Source organism: Esox lucius, chromosome 24, assembly GCF_011004845.1.
Source record: "Esox lucius isolate fEsoLuc1 chromosome 24, fEsoLuc1.pri, whole genome shotgun sequence".
NCBI classification, from domain to species: domain Eukaryota; kingdom Metazoa; phylum Chordata; class Actinopteri; order Esociformes; family Esocidae; genus Esox; species Esox lucius.
Genome location: NC_047592.1, coordinates 17,831,406 through 17,849,045, shown reverse-complemented (window position 1 = coordinate 17,849,045; position 17,640 = coordinate 17,831,406). Strand labels below are relative to the sequence as shown.

The window sequence follows — 17,640 nt, the reverse complement described above, 5'->3', positions numbered from 1 at the left end:
ATGAATATACCCAGATACAATTCTAAACATCAAGCCCTAGACTACTTGAAGAAGGAAAGATAGTTCAGTGCTGTGATACAATTGTAGGAAGACTGAATGGTTCCCTGGAAGAACTGAGCAATAGCATGTCTAGCAGTATATGAAGGGGGTAATTATAAGGTTATGTACTGCAACAATACAACAAGGCCTATATTGACATGACCAGGCCTTTGTGAAGTATTGTGTCTCAAGGTATAAATCAATTAACAGGCATAATCAACACTAATCTTCACCATTTGGCTGAAACACCATTGACATGTCAAAACCGAATAATATCCTTCATTCAAGAGAATTTATGTTAGCTCTAACCGTGTAACATGAAAAATGACATTAAATGGCACAATTCACGACTTAATTTTTTTATATGCATAATCCATGATTAACGAGAAGGAAACATATTTATTTCAAAATCTCATTTATTTTGGACTGCCATGCAGATTGTACAGTGCCTCAAGACATAAGCATTATGAGAATGGATAACATTTAAATTAAACCGTGTATATTCATTAGTCATAATACATTTTAGGTGACATTTTCACAGTGCAAGAGTTAACCAGAATCTGTCAGAGTGGTTTTGACACCTTTGTTCAGCATAATTCATTATGAAAAGGCCACTTTATGCACTGCTCACTATACTAAACTAGTTCAATAATCACCTTTTTAAAATGCACAGTGTTGAAAACAAAACATCATCACTCCAGCAGATTCCAAGTTAATTTTCTAAAACAGACCTGTAATATTTCCCCCACCATGAATGTGTCACCCTTCAACTCAATTAGGCATGCCGATTATCCATTCTTTCTATCTGTAAATGTATTTAAAAGCACCAAATTCCTGAACATCAGTTCATTGCAAAACATAACCAACAATCCAGTTTGGCATACACATACGCTTCCTCCCCAAAAAGATGTCCTCCAATCCCACGAGAAACAAAACCACTCCAAGTAAAAAAAAATAATAGGCATCGGGTGACAGCTGTTGAGTTAACACTTCACATTATGTTGCCTTTACAGCCAGTAGGACTACAAACAGTCCTCCGTAACCAGATGTAGTCACACAGTCACACACAGTAACTACACTTGACTTGTCCCAGATTCTTAATTAAGCCCGCTTTGATTACAGTGCAGTTTCAAGTGCACTGTGACATTATAATATTCAGTGTGACTAGGTAGCATTCTGGCAACAATGTTAAGTGTTACTGACAGTAGACAGGATTGAGGGGTCTATCCATGGGACAACTCTGTGTCCCAATTCAAATTCTCCACCCTCTCCTCGAGCACTTGTTCACTCCTTAGCTTCATTTTTTTTCCTATTTTTGTTTCTTTTTTACAAATGTTCTTTGAGGGGGGAGTGAATAAGTGTACCCTTCGGGGAAGAGGGGCGAGCATCGGAAGTTTCCCTTTCCTGTCCGGGGAGGGAGAAGGGGACAGAAGCAGTGGAGAGGCTGCAGCCATGTTCTTGTCAGTCAGTCCGTCGATATGATCTTATAGGGTTTCAGGCCAGGGGGCGGGACTTACAGATGCATGTCCTTGTCAGTCAGTCCGTCGATATGAACTTATAGGGTTTCAGGCCAGGGGGCGGGACTTTCAGATGCATGTTCGGCTAGCAGCATTTGCAAAAGCATGTGACTCAACAAGTCTGACTGAACACATCCATCTCTGAGGCATTCAGTGCACCATGTCCTGATCATGGAGGTCGAAAGGTCACTTTTGTTTCTGGTTTCGCCGTGACCACCGTTAAACCTTCGTATTAGGGATATTTGGGGATTCTGGGTAATTTCCTACTGACTGTCAGACGGAATCTCTCATGCCATGTGTCTGCGTGCGAGCGTGCCCATGGGTTCCTTTGACTCCGTTGTCAGTAGAAAATGATCTAAAATCCCCAAATATCCCCCAAGGCTTTGGGAAATGGATGTGAGCCTAAGCTCAAGTTGTTAATGCAGATGTTGTCCATAACACAGCGGGTGAACTACTTATTTCACACGGCGCCAGCGTTGTATATCCCAGTCTTTCAGGGCCCCCACGATCAGGATCGGAGTTAGGGAAACAGCGGAAAACAGACCCTACATTACCGACTCACCTGGCTTAAATCCATCCATCTTTCCATCCAGCTATACACGCAAGAGTCATTTTTGGGATAAGCAAGACAGAGAAACAGGAAGAGCCCGCCCTTTCCCCCGTCACCTCTGACCCCACAGCAGCAAAGTGCCGCTCAGCTGTTCAGAAGGCCCGTGCGTTCATCCATTTGAACAGGAGATTCTTAACAGATACACACACAAGACAAGGACAACTAGTCAGAGCAGGGACTGCAGCTGCCACCAGTAAAGAGGAGTCCCCACACCATAGAAGTCCTATAGGAGTCCTGAGATTGCAGTGAATCTGCAGGCAATCAACCCTGCTGTCTTATAGGACCTTCTTGATGGGGTCGGAGAGGGCCAGACAGAACAAATGTGATCCCGCGGAAGATTTTTTCCAGCTCCAATTAGATCACTTTGAACTGGCTTATTCGAGGAGTGCCAGTGGTAAATAGTGAAACAGTGATTTAACCCCCATTCACAGGCAACCAAGCATCCCACCTTTCACGGCGCAAAAAAGCCACCCCCTAACCAAACGTCTCTTTCATGAGGAAATATTCTGTCCAGGCAAGTGAGCCCTCTAGGCCACCGTACGCTGTGTCCATTGTCACTCTCTAGGTCGCTGTGGTTACGACCATAGCCAGGGGGTGGGGTTGGGTGGGTGGTAGGAGGAGCCACAGATCCAAGATGGCGGCAGGAGGCGGCAAGCGTTGTGTACGGCGGACAGGCGCAGAAAGGGGTGGGTTTGGGGGAGTGGAGGGAGGGGCGGCGAATACGGCGGTGGAGGAGTCACTAGCGAGGGATCCAGATGAACGCCAAGCCTCGTAACACACAAACATCACACACACGGTCAGTCAAACACACAGTTTCTCTCTCGCACACACTCAACCAAGTGGTTACCAGTCAGTCACACGCACCGCTATCACACGCACGCGCACGCACGCACGCACGCACAACACACAGTGACTGACGGCCCAGTCCCTGTAGCGGTTGCATGTCGAGGGACGGGACAAGACACCGGAAATCTGTCAGGAGACGTCACGGCGTGCGAGAGCCCCGAGGGAAGCCCCCCCCCACCCCGGCTTTGGCAATGTCAACGCAGGTGAGAAAGAGCAGCTACTGAGGGGTGGCGGTGGTGGTGATGGCGGTAGAGGGGTGGGGGGAGGGGTTGGGGGGGTTCGGTCAAGGCACAGTCAGCGGGGTTGGGGGGGACGGGGAAACAGTGCTTTTGTTTCATTTACCTTGGTGGAGTGGACCGAGTTTCCCCATTTGCCTGCGCGACGTTTACTGTCTTCCCCCTGCCGCCTCGCGCCACGCCCTCTCGCCGGCGTCCGGACGGGGGCCCCGAGGACCTATTTCAGTTGAAATAGTTAGTAGGTACGTGGCTTCAACACACAGAGCACAGAATGACACATGCACGTCGTGAACGGCAGTTCGCGGCGACAAGACGCATCGCCGGCCACGTTTCGCAAACTCGGTGGGAGCAAGCGCAGCCTCGCGCCCCCCCCGCGGCCCCCGCAAAATGGCACATCCTACGTGCGCCTCTCCCCCAGCATCTCAGACGTGCCTGCGTGCGTTTCCGCCCACCGGGAAACAGGGTAAAGAGGTCATCTGCAAGCGAGCAATGCTCTCCTGCTCTGCTCAACACTGAATCTGCGATTCAAACGGCATGAGGTCGACGCCGGCATTGGCAGGAAGCGGCAGTAACACAGAAGGTCAGAGGTTATGGAAGCCTTTGCCGGGGGCACGGGTGAAAAGGGCCGTGTCCCAACAACCCGTCCTTCCTCCTGAAGTGTACACTCGTTCCCCGCGCGTATGGGTGAATTAGGGAAGGCACGGGGCTGGGGAGATTTTACACCGTCTTATCACCAGGGCACAAGTAAACACTTCAGGAGAAAATGGATAGCATTAGGACGACACACTGAGTCGGTCTGGTCAGTAGAGCTTAAGAGCTGGCTGGAGAGGAGCTCTGATCCCAAACCCGGACTTACCCCATCCACCGAGGCAGAATAAGGGGCGGGGAACACACATTGACAGATGCTACTCCTGTTTTCCGCCACCCTGGTCCCCCCGTCATACGGGTCTGGTTTTTTTTATAACAAGGAGGGAGAGACGGGAAGGAGTGGAAAAAGACAAAAAGGCAGGAAAAACAAGGAGGGAGAAATGCATCTCAGACACCTCAGGGTACTTTTGTTGTTTTTTCTCACAGTAGTCAGAAACATTCTTTATTTTAAATGGTGGCTACTATATGTAGTATAGTATACATATTAAAAAGCATGCCGGTTTTCATTTTTTTTCCTTTCTGTTAAAAAAAAAGAAAAGTAAAAAGGAAAGAAATAATAACAAGGTTCTAAAAACAAATAAAAACATACGGTCAGGAACAAGGCAAGCAAACAAAGACAGTGTATTTTGTGACAGTCGAATTCCCACAGGAGATGCAACCATGTGTGACAGAGAAAGAGACAGAGAGTATATGCGAGATAAAAGACATGAAATCACTGAAACCACAGGGAGACGAAGAGGAAGGACACGGCGGGGGAACGGGGGTAGCGAGTCGTTTTACAGCAGGGGTGCAACGACATGGGGGCGGAGGGATACTGAAAGATACTGCTCCATCTCTTGTAATTTCCCATCATCGGCACCAATGCCGCCAACAACAAAAAGGACTGCGGTGCGTTGCCCTAAACGTCCTCGCACCGCTGCAGATTAAAAAGACAACCGTAGATGTAAGAAAAAAAAAGCACTTTAAAAAGGAGATTTCCCCTCTGCTAAATGCACTTCACTCAAAGCTTAGGCACAATGTAAAGCTTATTGACACTCACTATGATTCTCTAGCGAGTCTAAAAAGTAGACGTCCTTATAAATCCATACAATAACTCACACATGGCCCTGGGGGGGGGGGCAACATTTACTCTTCAGTGACCCCCACCTACCATTTTAGAAAATAACTAAACTAAAATAACAAATACTAAAAAAGGCCTCTTAAGATTCATAGATACAGTAAGACTCTGGTAGTAAGGTACAAATTAACTGCTGCTAAAATGTGGCTTTCATCTACCACAGATGGGGTCCATTCCATCTAAATTCTACATTCGGAATTTACTTCTTGAATTGATATGGACTCCGGACCCCTGAAGTGAACCTCGGCTAAAAAGGCAGATAGTCGCACCTTGTAACCGGCAAATATCAAGCCTGCCTGGTTGGCGGAGGCAAGACAGCCCGGCGAAATCCGGGGGGCGCGAACGGTTTAACCCGCCAGCGTGTCTGTTTGAGCAGGCGAAGACACAGACCGGGTCAAAGGGAGGTATGGCAGCAGTGTCTTTCAGTGTTCTGGTTACAGCAAGGTGGGGTTTGGAGGGGGGGGGGCGGGGTTGGTAGAGCGGTAGTTCTTACAAAAACACAGTGTGACTGATCTGTGATGTCAACCCCCCCCCCACCCCCTGGAGGTAAGATGGTGGAGGAGAACAAAGGCAGTGTTGTGAGCGTTCGTGATGCCACAATCTCTTGCCCTCGCGCCACAGTCCCAATTTATGCTGGACACACAAACCCGGGCCAACTCCGGGCCCAAGCACCGGGCCAACTCCGGGTCCAAGCACCACAACGCAACAGCGCGGACGATACGCCGCTCGGCTGGGACCCGTCGGCCTCGTCTCCCAGAGTGACCGTGTATCACGGGGGGCCGGGCCGCCTTTTGAGACGGCCGGAAAAAGCCGGACGTGCCGGAGATGCCGACCGTGCGCGGCGCAAGGTGGAGCGTTTCTCGAACCGCACTGTTGGCGTGGCGCGAAGACCCAGGCCGTGGTGTTAGTCCATAATGTGATCGATGGACGACTGGACCCACCACACACAGATATATATATATATATACCCACAGATACACAGGAACACACACACAGACAGACAGCCGCTGAGAGGAAGGAGGGTGTGGTGCAGGTCGGGGTCGGAGGTACAGAGGAGGTGTGTGCGAGGGCGGGGTTGAGGGGGGGGGGGGGGCGTGGACTATCGGAAGGGGGGCTCAGGCGTGTGAAGGGAGAGTTCGGGGGCTCGGCGGAGGACGGCCTCCTTGCGGTTCGGTGGCGGCGGCAGCGGCGGCTCATACACTCGGGGCGCCGTCACCATGGCGGCGGCCACGGCGGAGGCGGGCACCACTGGCCTGAGGGCGGCGTCCAGCGCCGCGACGTGGCCCGGCTGGCCGTGGAGGGGGTGGTGGGCCGCCACGGCGTGGGCCGGGATGGCCGCCACGGCGTGGTGGCTGGGGGGCGGGTAGGCGTACTGGAGCTGCTGGAGCTGCTGGTATTGCTGGAGCTGCTGGTACTGCTGGTACTGCTGGTAGTACTCCGCGTAGTACCTGAGGGAGGGAAAGAATGAGGGAGGAGGGGCGGAGAGAGAGAAGGGGAGGATAGATAAGGAGGGAGACACAGGCGGGGGGAGGGGGGGGGTTTGGCATTACCGACGGGGCGTAGCACGTTTGGCTTTTCTTTTTCCAGTACACAAACAAGATTCCAAAGGGGGAAATCTACAGGAGTGCAGACAGTGTTTCGGGGGGTGGGGGGTGGGGTAGGGGCGGGGCGGTTAAGTAGGTAGGTAGTCCGTACTGTAGCTGCTGGATCTGTTGGTACTGCTGATGTTGCTGCTGGTAGTATTCAGCGTACTGTTGGTACTGCTCTCTAAGATACACACGGAGGGGGGAAAGGGGACAGATAGAACGTTTTAGATCAACTACCACCAGGGCAACGTAGTCCCCCTCACACCACGCCTTCCACTAAATCATCTACCGACGGGGAACTTCACAGGCTTGAGATCATCTACCAGTAGGGAATTGTAGTCTTTCGACACATTGCGGAACTTGAGTGGATGCAGTTTGATGTATTGTGGTTAGGAGTCTTCCGACAGGAAGGATAATGTGTCGCGGCGTAAGCAGTAATTAGGGAACGTCAGTCGAAGGTTAATGTGGCGGAAACAAAAAGAGAGTGTGCAGCGATGGCGCTTCCCGCAATCATCGGGGACGAACCCCAACTGCCACTCAACGCCGCACAAGCACGTGCGCCAGCGGGTAGTGGTTCGGTCGACTGACTTAAAAGACGTGGAGTGGAAATCAGGATTTGCCTAATTACTGTAACTGCTGGATCTGTTGGTACTGCTGATGTTGCTGCTGGTAGTATTCAGCGTACTGTTGATACTGCTCTCTAAGATACACACGGAGGGAAAGGGGACAGATGGAACGTTTTAGACCATGAACACGTAGGGACTGCATTGTTTACACTCTCACACACACACACACACACACAAAAAAGAGCATGTCACCAGAAACGGAGCATCTGACGTCATCCGCTAGCAAACTGGTAGCAATTTCACACTTGAGTAACTGGCTTTCGGGACGACGTACATGGGCTGAAGAGAGCCTTATGCGACAGAGAATGCACTGAGCAGTTCAGACCCAGTTCACCAGGTCCGCTAGCCACTGAACGTTTATTAGGTTTGTAGTGACAGGCAGGCGTGTTGTATACTGCCAAGTGAATGGCCAAAGAGGCTTTGAAAGAAACAGGAGTTCTCCCGCGGAACCAATGGGGAGCGGGTAATCATTTTCACGTGGCCCTGTGGAGACGTCAACAGAGACTTTCTCCATTTAAAGCAAGCTGAACTGGATCTGGCCAGGCGACTTTTGTGAAAGACTGATAAGGGATGAGCGGGATGAGGTGGAGAAAGCGGTTACCTCGTCATTGGGTCCTCGGCGGCCTCCGCCGCCTCCTCTGCCGCGCGCCCGGCTGGGGTCGGGAGAAGTGGCCGCCGCTGCTTGGGCGCCCTCTGGTACATGAAGGGCTTCATGACGGGGTCGGGGAGCAGGGACCCGGCGGAGCGCCTCAGCGGGCTGCGGTCTCTCTCCCCGGACTTCGCCGCTTGCGCCGCCGCCACGGCGTTCTGCTGCTCAGCCAGGACCTGCTGCCCCTGGACGAAGTAGTGCGCCCGCGCCGCCTCGAAGATGGCCGCAGACGGGTCCCCCGACGCGCTCATGGCGGCGCCCATGGCGCCGATCCCCATGTGGCCATAGGCGGACGCCGCACCTCCGTAGAGCGCCGGCGCGATGGCATAGGCCTGGTTGACGGCAGCCGCCCCCGGGATCTCTACGCCAGGGGCCGCCAGGTAGACCGCCCCCGGGTGGTGGTTGGCCATGGCGTGCGTGTAGACGGGCGTGGAGTAGGCTGCGGCAGATGCCGCTGCGGGGTTGGCCGCCATCTGGCTAAGTTGGCCGTAGAGGGCCGCGTGGCCGGGATTCATGGAGCTGGCGTACACCTGGGTGGCGCCGGCCTGTGTCAGTGCCGCCGCCTGATTGGCCGCCTGGACGCCGTAAAGCTGGTTGGCAACGTTGGCGCCGTACACCTGCGTCGCCAGGGCGCCGTAGACTGCCTGGTTCACTGAGCCACTGTCCGTCCGCGCGCCGGTGGTGAGGCCGGTCAGCGCCGCGTAGGTGGGGTCAAAGGTGGAAGTGTTGTAGACAGAGTTGTGGACGCTCTGCTGGACCTGGAGCGGGAGGCCGGCGGCGGCAGCGGCGGCCGCGGCTAGTACTGCCGCCTGGCTCTGGTACTGTTCCAGAGAGGGCTTCCCCACGGGGCACTCCCCGGCGTAATGGCCCTGTTTGCCGCAGCTCACGCATGGGATCTTCCCAGTGGGCGTTTGCTTGGAGGGCTGGACCTACATGGATGAGACGGACACCGTTAGCTTAGCCAGCACAGGAACCCGGACTAGTCTACATCTCAGGGCAACAGGGGTAAGGTGGTACGTTGTTCTACAGCTTATAGTAACCATTTGTAACGTCTTTACTGAGATAAAACCAGAAATTAAATGCAAAGCATTGAGGGTACTGTGGTACACCTAGAAATACAATCACTCCCCCTTCAGACCATGGTCTTTTGATTGCAACAGCAAGGGGACACTCAAAATGGCCGCCAGACCCCCCTTTGAACTGAATGATCAGTACCCCGTTCTAGGGATTAAATTTATATGGCAGTACATCCTGCAACAGCACCTTGGAGAGTTCAACGGAGAGCGGGCGTCCCTTGAAGGAGGTGCCGTGGAGGGCCTCGATGGCCTGGAGGGCCTCTTCCTTGTTCTCCATGTGCACGAAGGCGTAGCCTGCAGAAGAGGAGAGCCTGGCTGTCATTGAGCGCAGGGACACCAGTTAGAACCACACCAAGCATGCCACGCACCTTACTGCTCTATACACACACTTTACAACAATACACACACCTTACCGCTCTATACACAAACTTTACAACAATACACACACCTTACCGCTCTATAAACACCACTTAACAACTAGCCACGCACCTTACCTGATTGGTATTCAAGTGAAAATTCTAAGCACAGTGAAAATGTCCCATCCCAAATAAGAATACCTTGGCCTAAACACTGTCAACTGGAAATTAATGGTGGCCAGTGCATGATGTGCAACTGAAATAGGTGCCAGTACTCTTTGTGGGTGCTGGTACACTTTACATTCAAGTGATAGTATATAAACACTATAACCAATATTCTGGAAATGCAGTAATTCCTTGAGCAGTACAACATCTGATTGATGTATAGAGATCCTCAGAGGATTTTCCTGGAGGAGATGCGTTCTAGCGCCGGGACTGAAGGCATCTGCCAATTTAATGTAGTCAGCTAGGCAGGCCGTCCAACTAAATTGGCGATTCCCATCCAATGACCAGGTTGATCATGTGTTCATGATCCAATTCCAACCAGGCATATTAAAATGTATCGAAATAGACTATTCCAACATGTAGATGGTCTCTATAGTGCAGCACACGCTTTAAAACACTGCATGATAGGAAATAAACAGAGGTATGATGTCTATCCAGGTCTACGGCTGCTAACTAGTACTCCATACCCATGGGTGTCCTGTATGTCTCCCATCACCCACGAGTAAACACTTTCATGATTAGGGCCCGGGCTCACCTTTGACCTTGTCACACTCCAGGACTTTGCCGAAGGTCTGGAAAAGCTCTTGGAGGTCCTCGGTGGTACACATGCCCGACAGGTTCCCCACGAACACCTTGGTGGAGTGGAGCGGCCTTCCCCGGGACTCCTCCACCACCAGGTTCCTCCCCCTGAATTCCCGGCCATTGAGCTCCCTGATGGCCCGCTCCGCCGCGCCCTCCCCCTGAAGGTACATTAGGTTGGATTAGAAAATATTAACAAACGGAGAAAACTATCAGAAGATATAAAATGGAGTTTGGATATAAAATGGATTTAGCCTAGATACATACCAAGTAACAGACAGAAAAACAATAAAAATTTAAAAACATCAGATATTCTGTTCTGAAAGCTTTAACTATGGATATTGTTAAAGCCTTCTGTTACAAGTTCGTAAATAAGCCTCAGTGTCACACATGGCTACAGGAACGCCCCATTCATAATTGAGACAACACTAAAACGTCAGTTTTAGGCAGGTCAGTGGAACATACACATTTTTGACTAAATCAAAGAAATGTCATGTCGTAATATGTGGCAGGCTGTCAGAATACCACCTAAAAGCCACCTTCAATTAACTATCAATACTGCTGTCATTCGTGTATGTCTGGTGTTCTTTTCAATACGGAATTAAACAATTCCCCCATTCTTATGATACAATAATTGTATAAAACGATACAAACATGTTACTGTGTAAACTCTCAAATGCATCCACCCTGTTAATAAATGTGTAATAGATATTTCATGTGAACTCTCATCAGTAACATCTTAGTCATGTCATTCAGGGTAAACAGAGTTAGCCACGAGATTAAGCAGGCTAAAAGTCGAACAACCTTTCTGCAAACGATTTAGAGTCCATTCACAGAGTTGACCAAAGTTAACCAGCCGACTCGTCAAACTACTCATTTTAGATCCTACAGCAGTCCACACCCCCTCAGGGGTTTTAAAGCAAAGGATTATTCGTTAAGAACACGGGAAAGTGTTCAGGCCATACAACACTGTCAAATCCACGAAAGACACACAGGGCAGGGGACACACAGGGCAGGGGGCACACAGGGCAGGGGGCACACAGGGCAGGGGGCACACAGGGCAGGGGACACACAGGGCAGGGGACACACAGGGCAGGGGACACACAGGGCAGGGGACACACAGGGCAGGGGACACACAGGGCAGGGGACACACAGGGCAGGGGACACACAGGGCAGGGGACACACAGGGCCTACCTGCAGGTGTACGAAGGCAAACTGTCGCAGGACGCTGCAGCTGACCACCTGGCCGTAGGACTCAAAGATGGCCGACAGCTCCTCCTGGGTGGTGTCCAGAGCCAGGTTGCCCACAAAGAGCTTCACCGTGTTGCTCTTGTCCATGGTGGCGCTGGGGTGGGACAATCACGCAGGACAGACAGACACGTGAACATCCGGGGAATGCGAAATGTTTCCTAACACTTTGGCTGGTCGGACCGGTTTGCCCGTGACGACGCAGGGGCCGACCGGTCCAAGACACGGTTAGAAAGGACCAACGGACAAAATGAATTGTAATTACACAAGTGAAAGCGGAAATTAAGTATGCGTAGAGCCATGGCATTTAACGATTGTTCACAATAATGATGAATACATTAGTTAGAATGAAGACACTACAGGCCTGTATGTCATTACGTTGAAGACAGGAGGATAACTTCGGTATGTAGCCTATTCTATTATTAAGCAACAAATTGACTTCTGACCCTGCCTGCCTACAGTTGCTACTGATCCTTTGCCTGGCTCCCTGGCTTGTGTGAGATGTGCAAAAGGCACATTTCCTAATCGCATGATATCCCTTGTACATGTGCAATATGAAAAATATAAGCAATCCCCTATTGATAATTATTATTATGAACTGGGCTGCCTTCCTTGAAGGTTTGTCAACAACTAGCGGATTTGGGCCAGTTGCTATACCAACTGTTAATTAAAGCAATTATTGGAACTAGACACTACCGTGTTAAAGCTGTTCTGTGTGCAAGGTGCATACTAAGCACACATGCTACTAAATACTGGAAATGATATGCATCGGCCTTGCTTCCCTTCGAATGAAATCACCTATATTTACAGCTCTAAACCGGGTTCAGATTAGTCATCATCAGGAAGGGAACGCGTTTTTGATGACGCAGCACGAGACAAATTATTATTTTTGGCGTGAGTCGTTGGGAATCTCCCGATCGACGTTTCAAAAAATGTAACAAAAACCTCTTGCGGATTTACATGATTTTGTCACAGATAAAAAATTGTATACTGCTGTCGACATTGTTTTCTTTAAAATATAGAATGGAGGGGATGCTTAGGTTTTGTTTGTTGATCGAAAATGAACCAACCTCGAGGCGGAAATGTGATAACACAATCTGTTTTAGCCAACAAAAACAATCGCTTTATTTTCGGTGCATTTTATCAACACAATAGATACACACACCATACGCTAACTAAGTTAACTGAGTTGAATGGGAAACATGAAAAAAATATATATACAAGTTCAAACGTTACGATGTTACCGTAACAGCATTTTCCCGCACTGGAAGAGATACAGTAGGCTACATTTAAAACGAACAGTAACGAGATCACGTTTTCGTGTTTCGTGTCGTACGTTCTTCCGAATAAGACGTAACAGTTATTTTAGTCTTTATTTCGCGTATATTTCCTCGTTATTAAAGAAATCGAATGAAAGAGATGGACAGAAGTCTTCCATCTTACTTACCTAAGCAGTGCCGTGTTTCAAAATGGTAGCGCCTGCTTCCGTTTTTCAGAATGACGGACATTCTTCACCAATGGGGAAGTAAGGGGGGGGGTCGAAGTGACTGCCACACTAGAACGCTGATTATTCAGGATTATATTAGGAAAACAGTTTTGAAAAAAGTTGCTTTGTGTATTTTTTGTTTAAGCCAAAGTCTGGCGTTCATCAATTCATGGCCATGTTCCATCAGCGTCCAAAGAGCAATTGATGCCATTTATTGCAAATCATATTTAGAAAAACAATGGTGACAATATATATTGATCCCTTATTGTGCACTTTACATTACAACACAGGTTACATAGATTCAAATGGTGACTCAGGTCAATGGGCTACTTGAAAGCAAGTGCTAAACGAACTGCAATCTTAACTAACAGATTTGGAGGGCCTGACATTCGCTTGACAAAGCATTTGAGATAAAACCGAACGTTTCACACTGACCCAAAAAGGAATTAAAACACTGACTGCTTGATTGAAGAAAAAAAAAGCTATTACATTTTTTCAACAAAGTATTGAAACCCTAATTTTGACTTAACATCAAGACTATGTCTAGTTAATATCCTATTCTGTTCTTTCGGTCAGACTTCTCATCACCGAGCTTAGCAGAATGACAACTTAAAAGGGGATGATTGACAAACAATTGGGTCTTTCTTCCTCAACCTCATTCTCCTACTTCACCTCTCCCACTCTCCCTGTGCATCTTAACAAGAGCATTATCAGTAAGGTTTACCATTCAGGGCGGTATACTCTAGGCACAAAAAAGACAGCCTGAAACAATGGGTGGCACTAACGAGCTATATTCATGACAGAGATCCTGTTGCAAAAAAACGAAAACAGTTTGACTGTATGTGCACAAAACAAAGTGCTAAAGCAATTTCACATTCGACAAATTCAGGCTGGTTTTAATGTTTCATTAAAGAGTCAATGTTTTCCCCGTTGCGAGATGTATTGAAAAGTTATCTTTTGTCTGCCATCATAGGTGAGCAGCGGGCGTGTTGGTGGTGGTCTTGCTGCGGCCCGTCCCGGCCAGCGGTCGGTCCCGCTCCTCCCACAGCGTCACCCCGTCGCACGCGCAGATCTGCTTGGCGTTCTGGAACAAGCCCGCGGAGCGAGCTATGATCCCGCAGGCCAGCCTGTGCCCGACACAGTGCCCCAACGCAGCGAGTGGGAGAAAGGGTGAGACCCGGTGCGTCAAGGAGATTATATACCCCCCCACCCCCCACATCACGTAGCTCACCTCTGACCGGAGTTCCCGGTTAGTTTGGAGAGGGAGTGTCCTCCCCTTCCCAGGTCATCCTCACCCTCATCCACCACCAGGGAACGGCCGATGACCTCCCACACCTGCAGGATGTAAAGAGGTGTGGACTGTCCCTTTAGTATAACCACATATTACCTGCCTTTGTAATTACACAGGTTAGTAACAGAAGGCGTGGTTCACCTTCAGCTGAGGGTCCTCTAGTCTAAAAGAGGCTCTGCCGTCTGGTCCAGCTACAATGTTCCCCAGATCCCCTACATGCTGAGAGGAGAACACATTCTGTAACTTGACTATGAACTGCTTTTGACCATAGACAATTATCAGGCTAACGAACCATTGAAGCAAACTAACCTCATTTGAATTATTTTATTATACCAATGACATCCTCTTCAACTACCTCTATGAGACAGTACAATTCATTTTTGGAAAATTGTCGCCCCAGAAAGGACCCCTGTTTCACTGGGAATTGAAGGCAATGCTGTACAACCTAGCTCTACTCCTGAGTGAAGCCAAGGAAACTGTACCCTCTCTGGGTCCCGTGGGGCGCCATGTTGTCTCCCATGGGGGTTATAGTGTTCTCCACAACTGTACAAACACATAAGCAAAGAGAAACATTAGTCCCTTCCCAGGATCCTCTCAAGGCAATCGTTTGAGTGCGAACTTGTCGAGAGCTGGAGTGATGCCATCACAAAAAGGCTGTGTTATATCCAGGTGGTCTTTGAATTGACTTCAGGGAAACTGAAAGGTGGCTAGTAAACACTGGGAGCAAAGCAATTCATATGGTATATTATAAAGCAGTTGGTTTGAATGCTCAAAGCCATGGTATGAGACTGTATGTACAATGGGAATGACATTTTTAAAGTCAGTTGGTAACCATTATCTGATAGCAATAAGGCACCTCATTGGGGTTTAGTCCCATGACTCTGTGTCTTGCCTAAGAACAGACATTAACTGTGTTTTATTAGCCATACAACCCCCCTCCATGCCTTATGCTATTGCTTTAAAAAGATCAGGAATAATGTCACATTAAAACTAAACCTTGCAAAACCCTCTAATAACAAAAAACGATTGGCATTGTAATCTAAAAATTCTTACATACAGGCAATTCTACACACACACACACACACACACACACACGTTACCTCTGGCAGTCCTGTGTGAGGTCTCCCAGCGTGTGGACGTGGAGGCCGTGAGCGCCAGGTTCCAGGCCATCGATGGTCCCGTCGATCAAACAGCGATCCTGGGACAGCTGCAGGAAGCGCACCACCCCCTGAACACAACCGCTACCGCCTATCATGGCTACCGCTGCACCCAGGTCTGACTCACGCACACGCACACACGCACACCCACACACAGTACATGAACACATGCACACACACATACGCACACACACACACCCACACACAGTACATGAACACATGCACATTGGCTTCCTCAAACACCTGTGACAGACCCACTAAACACCTACATGACACACAAGTCTGTAAATGCATTGGATGAGGTCGCCCCGTGGGTAATGTACCCTTGGGTCGATGGCTCCCCACTAAAGCTCTGTGGACATATTAGGATTTCTCGTCCGAGTGTTTAGGATAGAGCCAGTGCTTTAATCACACAATTGGAATCATCCCAAACGAATGACTCAAGTTGCCGACATAAAAGTGGAGCTAAGCTATTAACGGACAGGTTTGTAAGTCTGACATGATTTCATGTTGCGTTGAAGAACCCAGCGTGGCCACAGTCTTACCCTGTTCTGGTCCCCCGATGCCCTTCAGCACCGCCCTGCGTCCCGAACTCTCTATAAGACTCTGAACCTGGTGAGACGTCAGGGTGGACTCAACCAGAACCTCCCCCTTCCCCATGTCAACGCTCACCGACTGTACTCCTGCTCTCCAGACAAAGACAGAAAGACAGGATAAATGACACAAGAAACAGAGAGAAAGAAGGAAGGAATAGAAAAATGGAGAGATGAGGAGTGGCGGAAGAGAAAGGTATCGGTCACTGTGACAAATACTGGTGCCTAGTGACCGGCTATGATATAAATCTCTGTCGGTAGAAAAATATTATGAAAAGCTTGAAAGAGCCCAATGGATTTGTTTCAGTGTTGACCAACAAGAGCAGCCCCTGTGGTATGTAATGCATTTCAATGCGATGTATTGCAGAGATAATGTAACAGTAATAGCTAGGTAAGTAAACATAAGAACATTCCTTTATCTCATTTTATTTTCTTGGATGGACATATATATCTATAAGCCTTGAGGCAAATCAAGTTAACAGTGTGTTATGTTATGCACATTGCAGCAAAAGTGGAATGACAAGCCTACTACACACTAATAAATGCGGAATGGTTTCAAATGTACCTGGTTTTCCTTCCAGAGCAGATCGGACAGCTTCTGCACAACTGTCACACGTCATCTGCACTGCAAACTCCAACTATAAGGAAACAGTGACGTAAAATACAGAAGTACAGCATCAATCTGTATTCCTGTCTCTAAATGTAAGTTAAGCATTGACATAGCAAACTTAGATTTCTACCATCCTGACTTCAATATCAACTGTTGACAATAACCACCAGGCAATATATACTAAGACACGACTGGCACACATTAACTAGTCAATTCAGACAGTCGATATATATTTGAAATGTGTTTACTGACTGTAAAGTCTTAGTAGCTAACATCTGAATGTGTAACTTAATGAGCAATTGTTTACATTCAGTATGGAGATTCCAGTGAAGCAGAACAACGTTTGATAGTGTCATTTGGAAAAAGCATATTAAGAAATTGCTCAAACCTTCATAGTTGTGTCTGTGTCCATTTTGGTGTCCCACGTCGTTGTCTGGCTTATGATAACAGAATTTACTAGAAAACTTCCTACTTTTCTCCAAACAGACACAAGCTTGGAGAAGCGAGCCGCCATCTTTATGAGGTCGAAAACCTGTTTTTTGTCCGTCATCGCCACCTAGTGTCAATTGACAGCGATTTTGTGACCATTTTAATAATGTCATTAAATAAATACATATAAATATGAATATCTACAGTATATACAACATGTCCCAGTACGAAAGTTAATGAAAATATATGCTCTGTTTCTGTAATTCGATCTGGATAAGAGAGTCTGCTAAATGTACATTTATGTAAATGTTCTTAATAAACTCCTCTACCTCTGTCACAAGTCAATAACAAAAATATCTAAAATACACAATGAAACCGTTTAATACGTATGAATAAATAATGACAGGCTAGCCCAAATAATTTTTGGACAGAAAGTGTTGTTAAAACCAACGAAGGAGGTAATGCCACAAAAGCAATCTGCTAAAAACAATTGAAATATGGAACATAATTCCTTGATGCTGTGTGGAGGCCTTGCTCAAACAATGCTGTTAATATGAGTGACGTCATAGTAGAGGAGCGTCAGCACACAGATTGGGATTGAGAATGTACTTGCTAATGCAGTGACCTACACTTATGGCCTATAGTCTGTGCACATAAATCTCGCTAGGTATGCGTCCAATGTGGTGTCCTATGTCCTATACAGTGTTCTATTTTTG

The 17,640-nt window shown here is 48.4% G+C and overlaps 2 protein-coding genes across 8 annotated transcripts; both read right to left on the bottom strand.

The window, feature by feature from the left end:
* Positions 1–437: 437 nt before the first annotated feature.
* rbm14b (RNA binding motif protein 14b) lies at positions 438–12,935 on the bottom strand. 7 transcript variants are annotated; one of them, XM_029117347.2, is made up of 8 exons: positions 12,806–12,935; positions 11,305–11,455; positions 10,067–10,271; positions 9,138–9,265; positions 7,827–8,803; positions 7,228–7,299; positions 6,709–6,780; positions 438–6,461 (listed from the first exon to the last, which is right to left on the bottom strand). In XM_029117347.2, the coding sequence occupies exons 2-8, from the start codon at positions 11,446–11,448 to the stop codon at positions 6,113–6,115; spliced, it is 1,947 nt and encodes a 648-aa protein (XP_028973180.1). In that variant the 5' UTR covers positions 11,449–11,455; positions 12,806–12,935; the 3' UTR covers positions 438–6,112. The 7 variants fall into 7 exon arrangements, with proteins under 7 accessions (XP_028973180.1, XP_028973181.1, XP_028973182.1 ...); XM_029117348.2 differs by having other exon boundaries at positions 9,138–9,244; XM_029117349.2 differs by lacking the exon at positions 7,228–7,299.
* A 100-nt stretch (positions 12,936–13,035) lies between these two features.
* ccs (copper chaperone for superoxide dismutase) lies at positions 13,036–17,031 on the bottom strand. Its single transcript, XM_010898448.5, has 8 exons — positions 16,884–17,031; positions 16,451–16,523; positions 15,838–15,975; positions 15,236–15,410; positions 14,618–14,678; positions 14,277–14,354; positions 14,076–14,179; positions 13,036–13,971 (listed from the first exon to the last, which is right to left on the bottom strand). Exons 1-8 carry the CDS (start codon positions 17,007–17,009, stop codon positions 13,812–13,814), a joined length of 915 nt encoding a protein of 304 aa, XP_010896750.2. The 5' UTR covers positions 17,010–17,031; the 3' UTR covers positions 13,036–13,811.
* Between the last annotated feature and the right edge of the window lie 609 nt (positions 17,032–17,640).